At 28.5% G+C, this 15,221-nt stretch overlaps 1 protein-coding gene across 5 annotated transcripts; it reads left to right on the top strand.

The window, feature by feature from the left end:
* Positions 1 to 7,626: 7,626 nt before the first annotated feature.
* Positions 7,627 to 13,670, top strand: LOC114387380 (receptor-like serine/threonine-protein kinase SD1-6). 5 transcript variants are annotated; one of them, XM_028347556.1, is made up of 7 exons: positions 7,627 to 8,415; positions 10,591 to 10,710; positions 10,813 to 10,952; positions 11,560 to 11,770; positions 12,639 to 12,876; positions 13,049 to 13,136; positions 13,223 to 13,670. In XM_028347556.1, the coding sequence occupies exons 1-7, from the start codon at positions 7,644 to 7,646 to the stop codon at positions 13,529 to 13,531; spliced, it is 1,878 nt and encodes a 625-aa protein (XP_028203357.1). In that variant the 5' UTR covers positions 7,627 to 7,643; the 3' UTR covers positions 13,532 to 13,670. The 5 variants fall into 5 exon arrangements, with proteins under 5 accessions (XP_028203357.1, XP_028203355.1, XP_028203358.1 ...); XM_028347554.1 differs by having other exon boundaries at positions 12,986 to 13,136; XM_028347557.1 differs by having other exon boundaries at positions 12,639 to 12,739; positions 13,223 to 13,421.
* The last annotated feature ends 1,551 nt before the right edge of the window (positions 13,671 to 15,221 follow it).

The following is a 15,221-nucleotide window of genomic DNA, read 5'->3' as shown; positions in this document are numbered from 1 at the left end:
AGTGAGAAAAGAAGGATTGGAGAATTTATTATTTTTTATTGGACAAAATTAATTGGCAAGTACCTATCAATGGAAAGGTTTTTTTTCCAAATATTACACTAAGTAACATAATATTATCATCATCTTCATATCCTAATGGAATAGTCTCATTAATTTGAAGATCATGACCATTTTCATACTCCAACAAAATATTTAAAATTGATTCGCAAAAATTAATTGGCAAGTACCTATTAATGGAAAGGGTTTTTTCAATTTTCCTAATGTTTTTGTTTCATTTTTAAATTGGCAGTATAATATTTAAAGCTAATTGGAAGCTCCTTTTACTTCCAAAATCACGAATTTGCTATAAATTAAAATAGAGAAAGAACAAAATGTGATAAACAAAATACTCTTCACTATATGTGTCTTTCCTTCATAAATCGGGTTTATAATAGTGGAATCAATTTTTGTAACTTCGTTATTATCAAAACAAAAAGATCATATCATACTTTTAATGGAAAAAAATTCATACGAAAGTGAAATGAATAAAATTACTAATATTAAATAACTCAGTGTAACTAATATAAAAAATGTGTTTTCAATTTACGTTTTTCAGCAAATTATAAACAATAAAATGCATTACCTGAAAATCATAATGATTAAATTACAACTTTAAACTGTCAAAATAAAGTAACATAAAAATTTATCCATCAATCAAAATGGGGTCATCATCACTCTATTTTTATATGCAACTTCTTTTTAGATATTACACTATCAATTTTACCAAATGGACAATATAATATTTAAAGCTGATTGATAAAAAAATCTTAACGGAGGCAAAAGAGATGGAGGAGAGAGAATTCGTTATTATCAAAACAAAAAGATCATATCATACTTTTAATGGAAAAAAAATTTTCATACGAAAGAGAAATTAATAAAATTACTAATATTAAATAACTCAGTGTAACTAATATAAAAAATATGTTTTCAATTTACGTTTTTCAGCAAATTGTAAACAATAAAATGCATTATCTGGAAATCATAATGATTAAATTACAACTTTAAACTGTCAAAACAAAGTAACATAAAAATTTCTCCATCAATCAAAATGGGGTCATCATCACTCTATTTTTATATTCGACAATTAGAAAGCGATACGTGTGGCTTGGTGGTACTGGAAAAAACATCAGCATGTGAGGAAGGTGAATGCACTGAACAAAATAAAAAAATAATAAATAAAATTACACGTGGATTGAAGTGAGAAAAGAAAGATTGGAGAGTTTATTATTTTTTATTGGAAAAAATTAATTGGCAAGTACCTATTAATGGAAAGGTTTTTCCCAAATATTACACTATCAATTTTACCATATTATTCAAATCAGCTTTAATTTTCTATTTATTTTTGTCGTAATCATTGTCAATTTATTAACACTAAAATTTAATTATTAAAGGTTCCATTTTTATCTATTTTTTTCCCATTTCTTTTTGTCTAATTTTGATTTGTTTTTGTTGTCTATGTTTTCTTTGTTTCTTTATTTTTTACAGTACAAAAGCTTAAATGTTTTTAGTTTGCCTCTATTGCATGCACATCTAGTAGAATAACACACTACAGGTGCAGTTTTTATTTGGAAACTCCACGAGTCCAGGTTTGATTTTTTGGTTCATGATTAAAATTTTTCATATTCATCAAAAAGTTTTGGCTTTTGTCTTTTTTTGGGTTTTATGATTTTTCCCGCTTCAATCCAAGTGTTATGCCCGTGTTTGCTTTTATTTCTTTTCCTCTTCTCATTATTTTGCCCCTCCCTCCACGTGTCATGCCCGGGTTTTTCCATCTCTTCTTTTCCCATTGTCATTCCATCCTCATTCTCACTCCGTTCACCCTTTCTCATTCCCATTCTCTTCTGATCCCTTTCTCTCACTCCTCATTTTTTCTAAAGAGAGAAAAGGTTGTGACAAACACAAAGAAAGAAGAGAAAGATCAGAAAAAAAAGTGGTAACGTAATTTCATGAGAGAGATAAAGAGGAGACAAGGAAAAACGTAGTTGCAACACCTGGCACTGAGGAGGGATTTTTTTGGGAAATAAATGAATTATTAATTAATTACAAAAAGGAAATGCTGTTGGAGCTTCTACACCTTGCCTTGCATTTTCGGTTTATATCTGTATCATTGGTTAATTTTTAAAAAATGGTTTTTTACAGCCCAGAATCTTGAGTCTGTCTTCTACGCCTTTTAAACATCTAAGGTTGCGATTTTTAAAACCAAATCTATGATTTTTATGTCTGCTTCCACCATTACATTACATTATTATTTATTTGAATTAGTTATTAAAAACCATCTAATTGGGTAAAAAATCTTTGCTTCATACCAAAAAATTAGTCTTCTCAGATTATTTATTTATTTTATTATATATATAATATAATATAATATAATATAATATATAATATATAATATATAATATATAATATATAATATATAATATATAATATATATAACATAATTAATTTGTTAACACCTGTCATATTAAATACATGTTGATTATTTTTTGCTCATATATTTGTTTCTTGCATTTTTATAAATATCAATATTGGTTCTGGACATTCAGTAAACAAAAAAAATTAGTCACAATGATTCAGATGACTCTTCACCTCCAATCTTGCCATACTCCATTGAATGCTCCACAATTCTCAAACCTCTCCTTATTTTGCCCCTTACACATTTTCACCAACCACTGTGTCACTTCAACATTTATTCTTCACAGGCCACTTCTTTAGCAGATATTCAATGTTCATTCCTTGAACAAAAAATACTAAAACAACTCAGAGAATGCCTTCAGGGTTATCGACTGACTCAACCAAGACAAGCACCAGTTCTGATTCATCAACAGCTACAAGCAAAGTGCATGTGAAACCAATTACTCGCTTACTCTCTCAAAATATTTTGAACATTGTTCATTCTCTGTTTTCCTGGATTTTTTCCATTTATGCTCCGTCCACTCTTTCTCTCTTGCGTTTTTTCCATTTCTTATTCTCTTATATTCCCGTTCTCACTCCATTCACTCTTTCACTCCATTCACATGCTTCCTGCTGGCTTAGCTTTTTGTTTTGTATTTTACTTCCTTTTCATTCTCGGCCCCTTGCATGTAATTGTTTTTCTTTTTTTGGTTATTTAAATTTTTTATTTGGTTTTTATGTATATTGCTTTCGACTGTTCAGCCTAAAAAAATGCGTGATCTTTGACATACCTACCTTTTCTTTGTCTCCTGCTATTCTGATCTAGCTATGGAACCAAGCCTTCTTTCTTCCTTTATGTTTTGAATGCATGCACGGATATATTTTGACTCATTACTATTGTCAACTATTATAAAGATTGTTTTGTTTATTTTTTACCAGCAGACAACAAATACACAATTTCCTTTGTTATTTGATTGTTAATCTACATTCCAGTTGAAAGATACTTTATGTTAGCATCCTGTTAAGTCTGGCATGAGTATCACCCTAAAAGTTTGGTCCAAAAGATTAAAGGCACATTTACAGCAGTAAGAATGTTGCAAAATGAAGCTTTTATGTCACAAACAATGTACATACAACTTTTTTTCATTTTAATATGTTGTTGTCATTCTCCACATATTTTAGACGTTCCTATTTCAGTGTCATACTTGATTTACATTTTTGCACTTCCTCTCACTGCAGATTGAATGTCCAACTCACACTAATCCATTAATCCTACAGTTCACTGCAGTATTCCACAATCATATGGTAATGTTACATACTAATTGTTTTTATTCTTCATGTTGTTTCATATTTGCTTTCTTGCTATAATTATTTGCAGGACATTATAGAAGTGCCCACTTTTTACCACCAACAATGGGCACCAGAATACCCTGAGTTTGTCAACTTTAGATATGATGGAACAATATACCAAATCAGGCTAAGGCAGCATCGGGCAAAAGTCTACTTTGCGGAAGGGCTGAAAGAATTCAGAAAAGATTTATCAATTTACGAATCTGTGATCATTAAATTCTTGGCATGCAGCAGCAAATCCTTGTTTGATCTTTATTTCGTTCCCTCACTGGAATGCCAGACTTGCGGAATGCCAGAAGTTATGTCAAGACAACATATTTGGACACTTGAAATCACACAATCAATTCTTGGTGCACCAGGACCATTGGTAACAATGAAAACCTCTTCAATGTTGCTTATTAATTCATGTCATGATATTTTTTTCCCATGCAGAAACTCCCCAATTGTGCAATAACACATGTAAATGCCTGCGGTCAACACATGACCATTCTCAGGAGATTTGGACCTCCATTACAGTGTAATGTTGTGGTGGTTGATGGTGGAGTTAGGCGCAGATATGTTGTCCAACCATGGTATCAATTCCTTGCAGATAATGATTTCTCCCACGGTGATGAAGTCTCCTTCTATTACAGGACCATTGATAAAATATGGGAAATTGTCATCCGCTGAAGAAAGAATTGGGAGTATTAGAGTTAGCTTATGTACTTTGATTTTTCTATCATTTTGTCTTTTATGAACATTTTGTCAATTACATGGTCTCTTTCTTATTTACTTATTTGACTTTGAACATCAGATATATTATAAATGTTTAATCTTTTTTTATTTTGCATATTAGCTTAAATTTTATTTCTCTTTTACACATCAGTATTGGTTCATAAAAACATTTTTATTTTGTTTTCTGCCAGAGTTAAACATCCTACGCATGAAGTATATTTCTGATGCAGTTGAGATGTATTCCACATAAATTTTGGCTTTCAAATTTTGTTTTGTCATATGACATTGTTAAGGAATGTATTAGTGAGTTTTGAGTTTTCATGGTTTGAATTTGAATGAAATGAGTCTGTTTTATTTAATCTGCTATATTAGTAATTTATAACTGTTGTACTACGAATTTATTGTTTAGTAAACTGAACATAGTTGATGGAGGGATATTGTTCTGCTCATCTTACACATTCTCTGCTATGCTCATCTCATATTTATTTGTTGCTTAGTCCCATGCTTATGTTTTACAGACCATGTAATATCCATGTTTTGTTTTCAGATTTACTTGATCAGAAAAAAAAAAACCTTATCCCACCATGTTGTGACCTTTCAATATTTTTGCTTCTAATTATTGAACATTTTAGTTTTTTTAAGTTACGGGGAAAAGTTTTTTGTTTTTTCCTAACCTTTGTGTTTTGCATTTTCGTTTCCCACAAAATTACCCTTCTTCACTAAATAAGAAAGCCAATAGTAACATAAGCAATGAATTCTCTCATTCCCGTCCTGCATTTGAAAAACAACAGCATAGAGTAAAAAAAAGAAATAAAATATACAAAAAATTAAAGATTAAACAAAAATTGTGGATTTTTAAAGATATAAAAACAAAATATTTATATTTTGCAATAAAGATATCATAGTTGTGAATTTTTAAAAATAGAATAATCAAATGTTTTAATTATAAAATAAAGAGATCAAATTGTAGATTAAATAAAATTAAAAAAACAAAATTGCATTTAAGTTTAGCAATTTTTAACCATTAAAATGCTATATGTTTAAATTAATTTAAGCTGTATATTTTTTTACATTCAAATTGCTAGAATAGTTTTTTAACTTTAAATTACAAAGAGCATTAACTTTGTGTCCCGTAATCATATACATAACTAAAATTGTTCTAAAACATTATTTTTTTATACATGATTATAATTTTTTTTTTGCTAAATTAGATTAAAATTTATTTAAGATAAGAAAAGGTTATTTTAAAATAATATTATTTATAGAGATTACAAAATTATTTAACATAACAACAAATTATTTTTATAGACTGAAACATTTTTTAAAACAAAGACTAAAACATTATTTTTTTATTAGTGTAAATTATCTTTTATAATGAAAATATTACTTTCATATGCCCACTAATTTTTTTTAAAACAAACACTACAACATTATTTTACAAAAAAACTTATTTTTTTAAGTGTCAATTATCTTTTACAATGAAAATATTACTTTCATATGTCTATTAATTATGAAAATTTAGTCCCTCTTCACAATAAAATACATCCAAAATAAAAAATTTCCTGCAAAACCGCAATATTTTTTAAATTTATTTCCTATGTTTCTTTTATTTAATTTAAATCAATTTTAAAATGTTTTCAACACAATCAACTCTTGATACAAATTATCTTTATGTTATATACAAACAGCACCCTGACAAATAGTATTTATGTCACTTGTAAATTATACAAACAACACCCTGACAAATATTATTTATGTTACTTACAGTCTAATGATACAAACAACACCCTGACAAATAGTATTTATTTCCCTTATAGTAAAATACCGATCCGTGCATCGCACGGGCACTCCACTAGTTAGGAAATAAAAATAACGAGAATAATAAAATGTTTAAAATTTTGGATTAATTATATTTAATTATTCAATTAAATTTTAGAATATTAATATTAATAATAAAAACAAAATTTATCGTATTCTATTATTTAGAAAGATATTAGTTGTTTGGATTTATAACGTGAGAGTATCTATTAATTAGGGAAAATTTGATACAAGAAAAAAAAAGATAGTTTCTCGAGGATAAGAAGTTGCGAATATTTGTTTCTCACTTTTTGGTTTATTTCTTAAAAATAACTTTCCTAAGAAACATTGTATCTTGAGAAACAAGTTGATAAAAATAAATTTACTAGAAAACAAGTTTTACACAGTAAAAATTAATTCTTTCTCATATTAGATAATTTAATATGGTAAATAAATAATAAGCTTGTTTAGTATGTGAGTTTTTTTATCCTATTCCCAGTCTAACCAGCTGATCTCTCAGATATTTTGAAATTAAATCCAACTTTTTTAAGATGGTTATGTAAAAACCTTCTTTGATAAAACTTGATAACACTTCAACCAAACTTGATACCAGAAAATAAATTATGGACTAAAAGTAGACAGTTAAAAATTGAATTTTGAAATAGTTAAGAGACGAAAAACTTATTCAACCCAAACGAGCTTCAAATGAGAAAGTTGATTAGCGGCCAATTAATATATTTTATCAAATTTAATTAACAATTTACAGATTCACATTTGATATTAATTAATTGTTAAAAAAATAGTGGGATTTTAATCCAGTTCATTTTTCTAAAGCATTTATTTAGAATTTTATCCAAAGAAAACATAAACGATATTTTAATAATTAAATTTCATAGAGTATTTTTTTTGTGATATTTTAAAATGCTATTTTTATTTCTTCAACTGATGTATATATCATATAACGTGGTTTTTAATTATTGTCGTACAACTTAATCGTCAAATCCATGCCGAGAGAGCATGACTCGGTATGAAATTAACTTGTTTTATGATCTTTTCAATGTTACACTTAAGATATTCAAGCAACGTGTGGGTTTAATAAATCTAGCTAGTTGTAATAATATCTTTTACATTTATGTATAATCACAAGATTGAACATGTAAAGTTATGTTGATTTCTATGTCATTTACCTATAATCACGTGAAGCAAACGTCAGCGCGTGGACTTGTAAAGATGATTTTTGGTTGACTCGTGATCACAAGATTATGTACTTAGGATTACATAATATATACTTCACTTGGTATATTTTTTTATTATTATTGTCTGAGCACTAAAGCAAATCCACATAGTCCTCCATGGATAGAGTAATATATTCCTTTATGTTCGTGTTAATATTGCTAAGCTCCAAATCAGTTGTTACTACAAAGGCACAACCACCCATTTATTTGGCAGATGACTGCGATTTCAACCCCCAAAAACCTCTCGGCGGTGAATACCAAACCAACCTTAACAGTATTCTCTCATGGCTATCCTCAGATGCAGCCACAAGCAAAGGTTATAATCACAAAAGCATTGGCAAAAACAACAGTGCTGTGTATGGCCTCTATGATTGCCGTGGTGATGTGGTTGGATACTTTTGTCAATTCTGTGTCTCTACTGCTTCCAGACAAATGCTTCAGCGCTGCCCCAATAGAGTCTCTGCTATCATGTATTACAATTTCTGCATTCTGAGGTACTCTAATGAGAACTTCTTTGGGAATGTTACTATATACCCTCCACGGCATGTAGTTGGAACCAAAAACGTGTCTAGTGAAGAAGAGATTCAGAAAGGTGAGCATTTTATGAGGAGTTTAATCAGAAAAGCAACTGTGGAAACCGACCAGTTGTATTATATGGATGGCTTCAATTTGAGTTCCACTCAGAAAAGGTATGGCTTGGTGCAGTGCAGCAGAGATCTCACCAATGAAGGGTGCAGACAGTGTTTAGAGGCCATGCTAGCACAGGTTCCCAAATGTTGTGAACATAAGTTGGGGTGGCTCGTTGGTACTGCAAGTTGTCACATAAAGTATGATGATTATATGTTCTATCTTTTTAACAACCAATCATATCTTGTCCATAAGATAACAGGTAACACTTCAATTACTTCTATTGTCTTGCAATATCAAACAATTTTATTGGCTAGGTATCCCGTGTATTCCATCTTTAACATAATATGCCTAATCCAACAAGTACCACTTCAATCATATCACATTTACTGCTCCCTCTTCTCAGGAAAAAAGAAAACATAATTTCTTCTTAGATATAAGAAAATTCAACTAATTTTATCTCATTAAATAATATTATTTTTAAAATACTTTTCATTTAATTTGGATTTTAGTTTTAATTAATTACTCACTTTATTTTTTATACCAAATTTTAATAAAGAGTAACTTAAAAAAAAAACAAGACAATTTTTAATTGAGATTGGTGTAATTAAATATGATTAATTTACCTTTTTTAATTAGCGTGGATCGGTTTTTTTCTTCTCGTATTTTAGAATGAAGTATTTTCTCAATTTATTTTTAAATGACAAAATTATGTAGATTTCACATCATATTTATTGATTTAATTTCTCTGCTATTTTTTTAATTTTTCATAAATTTTAATCAATTAAAAAATGTGTGTTACAGAGAGTATCTTCTTATTAGCACTTCTCTAATATTAATTACCCTTTCTCAATTATATTCTTATGTTAATTATTTTACACATTTTAAATAAATAAATATTTCAAAGATAAAATATTTATTTATTAGTCAGAAATTTAGTTGATAGAAAAATAAATGAAAGCTATTGGTTGGAGACAAAAAGCACCAGATGAGGAAAATTAATTGACAAAGCTATGATAGGTATACTACTAAAACACTTTCCTCAAAATTCAGAAAAGAGAAATATTAATCAATACCTTAAACAAAGTAAAAGTAGAAATATTTTTATTGAGAAACTTAAAGTTGTACCATTTATAATTATTTTTTTTTACATTCTCCTACGATATTCATAATAAAAGCTTTCTTATTTAATTATTTAACGTGTGTCCTTAACAAGATCCTTCAAAAAATTTAGTTTACTAGGTTTGTGTAGTCAAACCTTAAAACATTATTTAGAAACAAAGGTACCTCTAGTTTTATATTTTTAAATGAAAAAATATGTTTTTAGTCTGTAGACTTTGTAAAAAAAAATTATTTTAGTTTCTATAGTTTTCATCAAACATTTGGTGTCTAAACTTTTAAAAATAAGTTATTTTAGTCTCTAAGAACAAACACTTTTAACATATTTTTGTATGAGTCATCATCATGAGACTAAAAATACTGATTTTTAAAGGTATGGGACAAAATTATTCGATGGTGAAATACATGAATTAAAACCAATAATTTTATAAAGTATAATTACTAAAATATATTTTAAAAATTTAGTGCAAATATATTAAAATTATTTAATAAAAGTAAATTATTTGTGAAATGCTTTATTTATTACTTGATCTTTGATTAGTAATGCTATTAAATAAGTGTATATTTTAAATTTAGAAACATCAATTACTAAATATTAAAATTAAAGATATAATAAAGAGGGATGATACAATATTATGATTTTAGTCCTCATAAAAGTTATTATCCATTTTGATTCTGTAAAACAAAGTTTTATAATTTTAATCTGTCACTATTTACTAATGACATGACCATCATGTGTTACAAAAAAAAAACCTAATATGTATTAAATAATAAAAAATTAAAATTAAAAATATATTTTAAGAAACATATATCAAAAGTTTATAATTTTATGAGGACTAAATGATATCATGAGATATTAAAAATAAAATAGTATTTTATAGAGACCAGAAATGGTAAAATAATTTTTAAAAGTCTAAAAATTATAAAATCTGTTTATTATGGAACATATATATATATATATATATATATATATATATATATAGAGAGAGAGAGAGAGAGAGAATTAACTAACACTTCATTTAATGTTAATATTTCTGAATATCATTTATTTAATTGAGATGCTAATTTTAATGACTCATTTTTATTCTTTGTTACAAATTTAAATGAAAGGTAAGTTTGAAAAAAACATAATTTTTAATTAATGCTTTGGCATAATTAAATGTATTTAATAATTTTTTTTAGTTAGTATGAATTGATATATATATATATATATATATATATATATATATATATATATATATATATTTGAGATGAGGAAGCATGTTTGTTTATTCAATATGATAAAAAAAAATTAATATACATCTTTTATATTATTCAGCTAAACAAGGGCATTTGAGCAAGTCAAGAAACTTGATCTTTGGATTAAGTGCGTTGGGGATGGTAGCCCTACTGTGTTTGAGTGTCTATTGCTTGTGTTGCCGGAATAGAGTTAGAGAAGGTAATCTTGTGCAATAACACATGCTAGAATATTCACATATATTTCCACTTATTGGCATATGGCCATTTAGCTCAATTATAACTCACAAAATTGTCTTTGTAGACGGGCTGCTACCTGATACTGTTCCTCTATCTGCATATACAAACTTGCCTACAATCCAATTAATCACAATTCTGGAGACTACTAATAACTTTTCTGAAGCATCAAAATTAGGCGAAGGTGGATTTGGCCCAGTTTACAAGGTATTAATGATTTGTAATGTAGGATATAACTTGCTTCTCATTATTTGACTAAACACATTCAGATATTTAAATTAATTACTTTATCCTTTTATTTTATATAATAATCATCACATTCTTTTATCATGAGAGTTACTAAATTTTAGTTCATTTTAAAGGAAAGAAGTTTGCCAGTGGTAGTGAGTAACTATTAATTTAAGAGTGATTTTCTTTTCTCGTCAACATCTTAAAGTCTCCGATAATTAATTTTGAATATCATATGAATTTTCATACTTTAACAATTGAAATGATGTTCTGTAGAATTATATATCATTTTCTTAGAGACTTTAGCCAGAATTTTCTTTCCATTTTCTGAAGTCCCAAAGTTCATAATTAATAGATTTAAATTAAAACTAGTTTTCGATATGCTTAGAGTTGTAAAAAGAGAAAAAGTTTATCCTGTTTACATTAAAATGGACTATAGCACGCAATATCTTTGTTGAAAGGAGGGAAATGTAACTAGAGGAGAGAAAATATAAAGTAAGCATCCCTTTAAGGCGGATAATTAATATATTATTATTATTATTATTATTTATTTTGTTGTTGTTGTTTTATTGCTGTATTTTCTCAGGGAATTCTACCAGATGGAAGACAAGTTGCGGTCAAAAGGCTCTCAAGAGCTTCTAATCAAGGCTCAGAGGAGTTTAAGAATGAAGTAACATTTATAGCCAAATTGCAACATTGCAACCTTGTAAGACTTTTGGCATGCTGCTTGGACGAAAATGAAAAGATTCTTGTATATGAGTATTTGTCGAATGCAAGTCTCGACTTTCACCTATTTGGTATGTTTGTAGATATCTTCATTGAATAGTGCAGTCCATGGTAGCTTTTGTATTTTTCAGCGCTTTTTCTTCAACTACTTTGGAGTTAATCTAAAGTAACCTTGGTGTAGGGGAAAACAAATCAGGTGGTGCTGTTGTGAGCTTCAAATTAGTTAGGAATAAGTTCCAAAAAATACTTCCTAGTTGGTAATGCCTTTTGAGTTATATGTGTGTGTATGATTTATATCTCTTGGTTTTAAGAGTAAGAGAAAACATGATGACATGATCGTAACACCCAAAAATGGTTGAGACCTTGCAGCAGCCAATATATAATTAATATCAGAGATGCCAACATAGTTTAGATCTTCGTTATTAGTGTGATGCTTTTACATGCCTGTGCTTAAAATAAATAATAGAATTTATATCGTGTTATTAATAATCATGTTCTAAGTTATCTTTAAGGTAAACTTATATATATATATATATATATATATATATATATATATATATATATATATAAAATGGAAGAGGAGAGAATATTTAAAAGAATATTAGTTTTTATGGCTTTAGAAATTCTTTTGTTTTGTCTTCTTTGTGATTCATTTATAAAAGATAATCTTTTTTCTTTTTATAGGTTTTAAGGAAGATTTTTAAATACATGAAGAAATATTTTACATACTTCAAGAGAGAATTTTATTCATTTTTTTCGATTACTTATTAAATATTGCTTTTATTTATTTTTACACTTCAAGTATAATTTTTTTTTAAAATAGTAACACAAATTTAATGAATCTAACACTTGATTAATAGATTAAATCAAATTTATATTATTTATATATATATATATATAATGATCGATACTATATCTTCCATGCCATTATGTTGTCAGATGATGAGAAAAGGAAGCAACTCGATTGGAAACTTAGGTTAAGCATGATCAACGGAATAGCAAGAGGTCTTTTATATCTTCACGAGGGCTCTCGACTCAAGGTAATCCATAGAGATCTCAAAGCTAGCAATGTTCTATTAGACGATGAGATGAATCCCAAAATATCAGATTTTGGATTGGCTAGAGCATTTGAAAATGGCCAGAACCAGGCAAACACAAATCGAATAATGGGCACTTAGTAAGCTTTACTTATAAAAAAGCATTTATTTAAACAATAGTTTTTTTTTGTTATATACTTTTTGATGCGAGTGATAACAAAATTCTATTAATTAATTTCCATCATGTAGTGGCTACATGGCTCCTGAGTACGCTATGGAAGGTTTATTTTCAATAAAATCTGATGTTTTCAGCTTTGGAGTTCTTGTCCTAGAGATCATTTGTGGAAAGAGGAACAGTGGATTTTTTCTATCAGAACATGGTCAAACTCTTCTTTTATATGTGAGTTTTCACTCTTTATTGATCAAGAAATTGTTCGACTATAATATCTAGTTATAACAATATTCACAAATTAAAATTCCTTGTAGACTTGGAGAGTGTGGTGCTCAGGAAAATGTTTGGAATTAATGGATCCAGTGCTAGAAAATTCCTACATAGCCAATGAAGTTGTGAAGTGCATACAGATTGGTTTACTGTGTGTTCAAGAAGCTGCAGCAAATAGACCAACCATGTCCAATGTTGTTGTATTTTTGGCAAGCGATGGAATGGCCCTTCCAAACCCTAACAAACCTGCATTCTCGGTTGGAAGAAGGACTTCAGACGAAACATCTAGTTCAAGAAATTCCAAAAATATTTCCATTAATGATGCATCAATCTCTAGTATTGTACCAAGGTAATGAAAACATGCATAAATGATTGGACCGTCAGAATGTAAAGGTATATCTATTATTGATTGGAACTTAATTATCTTAATTGTAAACGTAACCTATTTTTTATCAGTATATAATGGATGCATCCATACTTTTTCAATTTAAATGTTGATCAATTTAGAAGACCATATGATAAGGGAGTGAAGATTTGTTTGCCGTTTGAAATTAGACTGAATCGTACTGCTAGGCTAGAAAAGAGAGAAAAAAAAAAGATTGGGAATGCAGAATGTCTTGTAATATGATGAAGTAACTCTAATAAATCAATATAATTTTTCTACTACTTATTTAGACATAATATGAGGAGACACCTAGGGTATCCTCTTTTTTATAAGAAAAATGGTTATTATTAATACATTAATTGTAGCCAAAATTTCACACAAGAAAGTGGTGTTACAGGAGTATTTGCAAATTACATCTCATGTCCATCCACCACAGTGCTTCAAATCTTGTTTTTCTTCTTCTAAAATTAGTTCCATTAACGAATGGAGGGTGTTGAGAGCTATACTAAGGTTTTGAGTGAGACTTCTGAGGAGGAAGATGATCTCCTGATTAGAAGTACGAGGAAGGTTAAGCGTAAAGATAACAAGGAGGATGATCTTGAGATGGTTGAAGAGTTTAAGAATAATGGAGAGGTGGAAAATAGTCCCTATAAACAAAAGCTTCTTAACAATGGAGCTGTTGTTCCATCTTCTCCTTTTGAGGGTAGATATTGTGGTAAACCGGATAAAGAGATTCCTCCACCCATTCCTAACGAAGACTCGTCTTTTCGAGAAGTCATGATGATCTCAGATGAGGAGTTTAACGATTGGTGTAAGCCATGAAAGGGTTGGTTGATGGTGACAATGTTGGGAAAAAGGCTTGGTTTCTGGATGTTGGACACCAAATTAATCCAGGTTTGGGTAACGAAAGGCTCTATCAAAATTATTGATATATCACCTGATTATTATTAGGTATTATTTATGTCTAATGAGGATTATTTGATGGAGGACCCTTGGATGGTTCCCTTGGATGGTTGGCTATCATTACATTCTTGTTCAACGATGGCGTCCTTTTTTCCTGGCTAATCGAAAAATTGGTCGTAGACTTGCTGTTTGGATTCGAGTGCCAGAGTTACTTATTTAATTGTTTAATGATCCTTTTCTTTGGAGGCTTTGGTGTTTGTTGGAGGTGATGCTTAAGATTGATAGACTGATTGTCATTGTTGGCATTGTGGCCAGAGTATTAAATTGTTCAAGTGACACAATAATAAGTAAAGTATCATCTTTATAGGAACTTGTGTAATAATTGGATATTTAATAATAAAATTATAGACAACAAGAATTAAAAAATTAAAAACTAAAATTGAAGACAATTGCATAAAAATAAAAGAAAAAAAAAGATATTTAGTTTATAAATTTTGTTGAACACTTGATATAGGCAAAAAATTAGAGTAATTTTACTGAGAAAAATCATTAGGATTTAATTTCATTGAACTTCTTAACATAATCACTATGTATTCTTATTCAATTAAGATTTATTTATTATCAACCCACAAAATTATATTGAAGCCTTAACCCCTTAAGCAAACAACCTAAGTCTTTTGATTTCACTTTCAATCCCTTAAATTTAATTGGTGTAACCAAGGTACTTGCCTTAAAAAAAAGGGTTTTAGTGATGA

Source organism: Glycine soja, chromosome 15, assembly GCF_004193775.1.
Source record: "Glycine soja cultivar W05 chromosome 15, ASM419377v2, whole genome shotgun sequence".
Taxonomy (NCBI): Eukaryota; Viridiplantae; Streptophyta; class Magnoliopsida; order Fabales; family Fabaceae; genus Glycine; species Glycine soja.
Note: the sequence above shows the minus strand (reverse complement) of the source record. Positions and strands in the feature narration are given on the sequence as shown.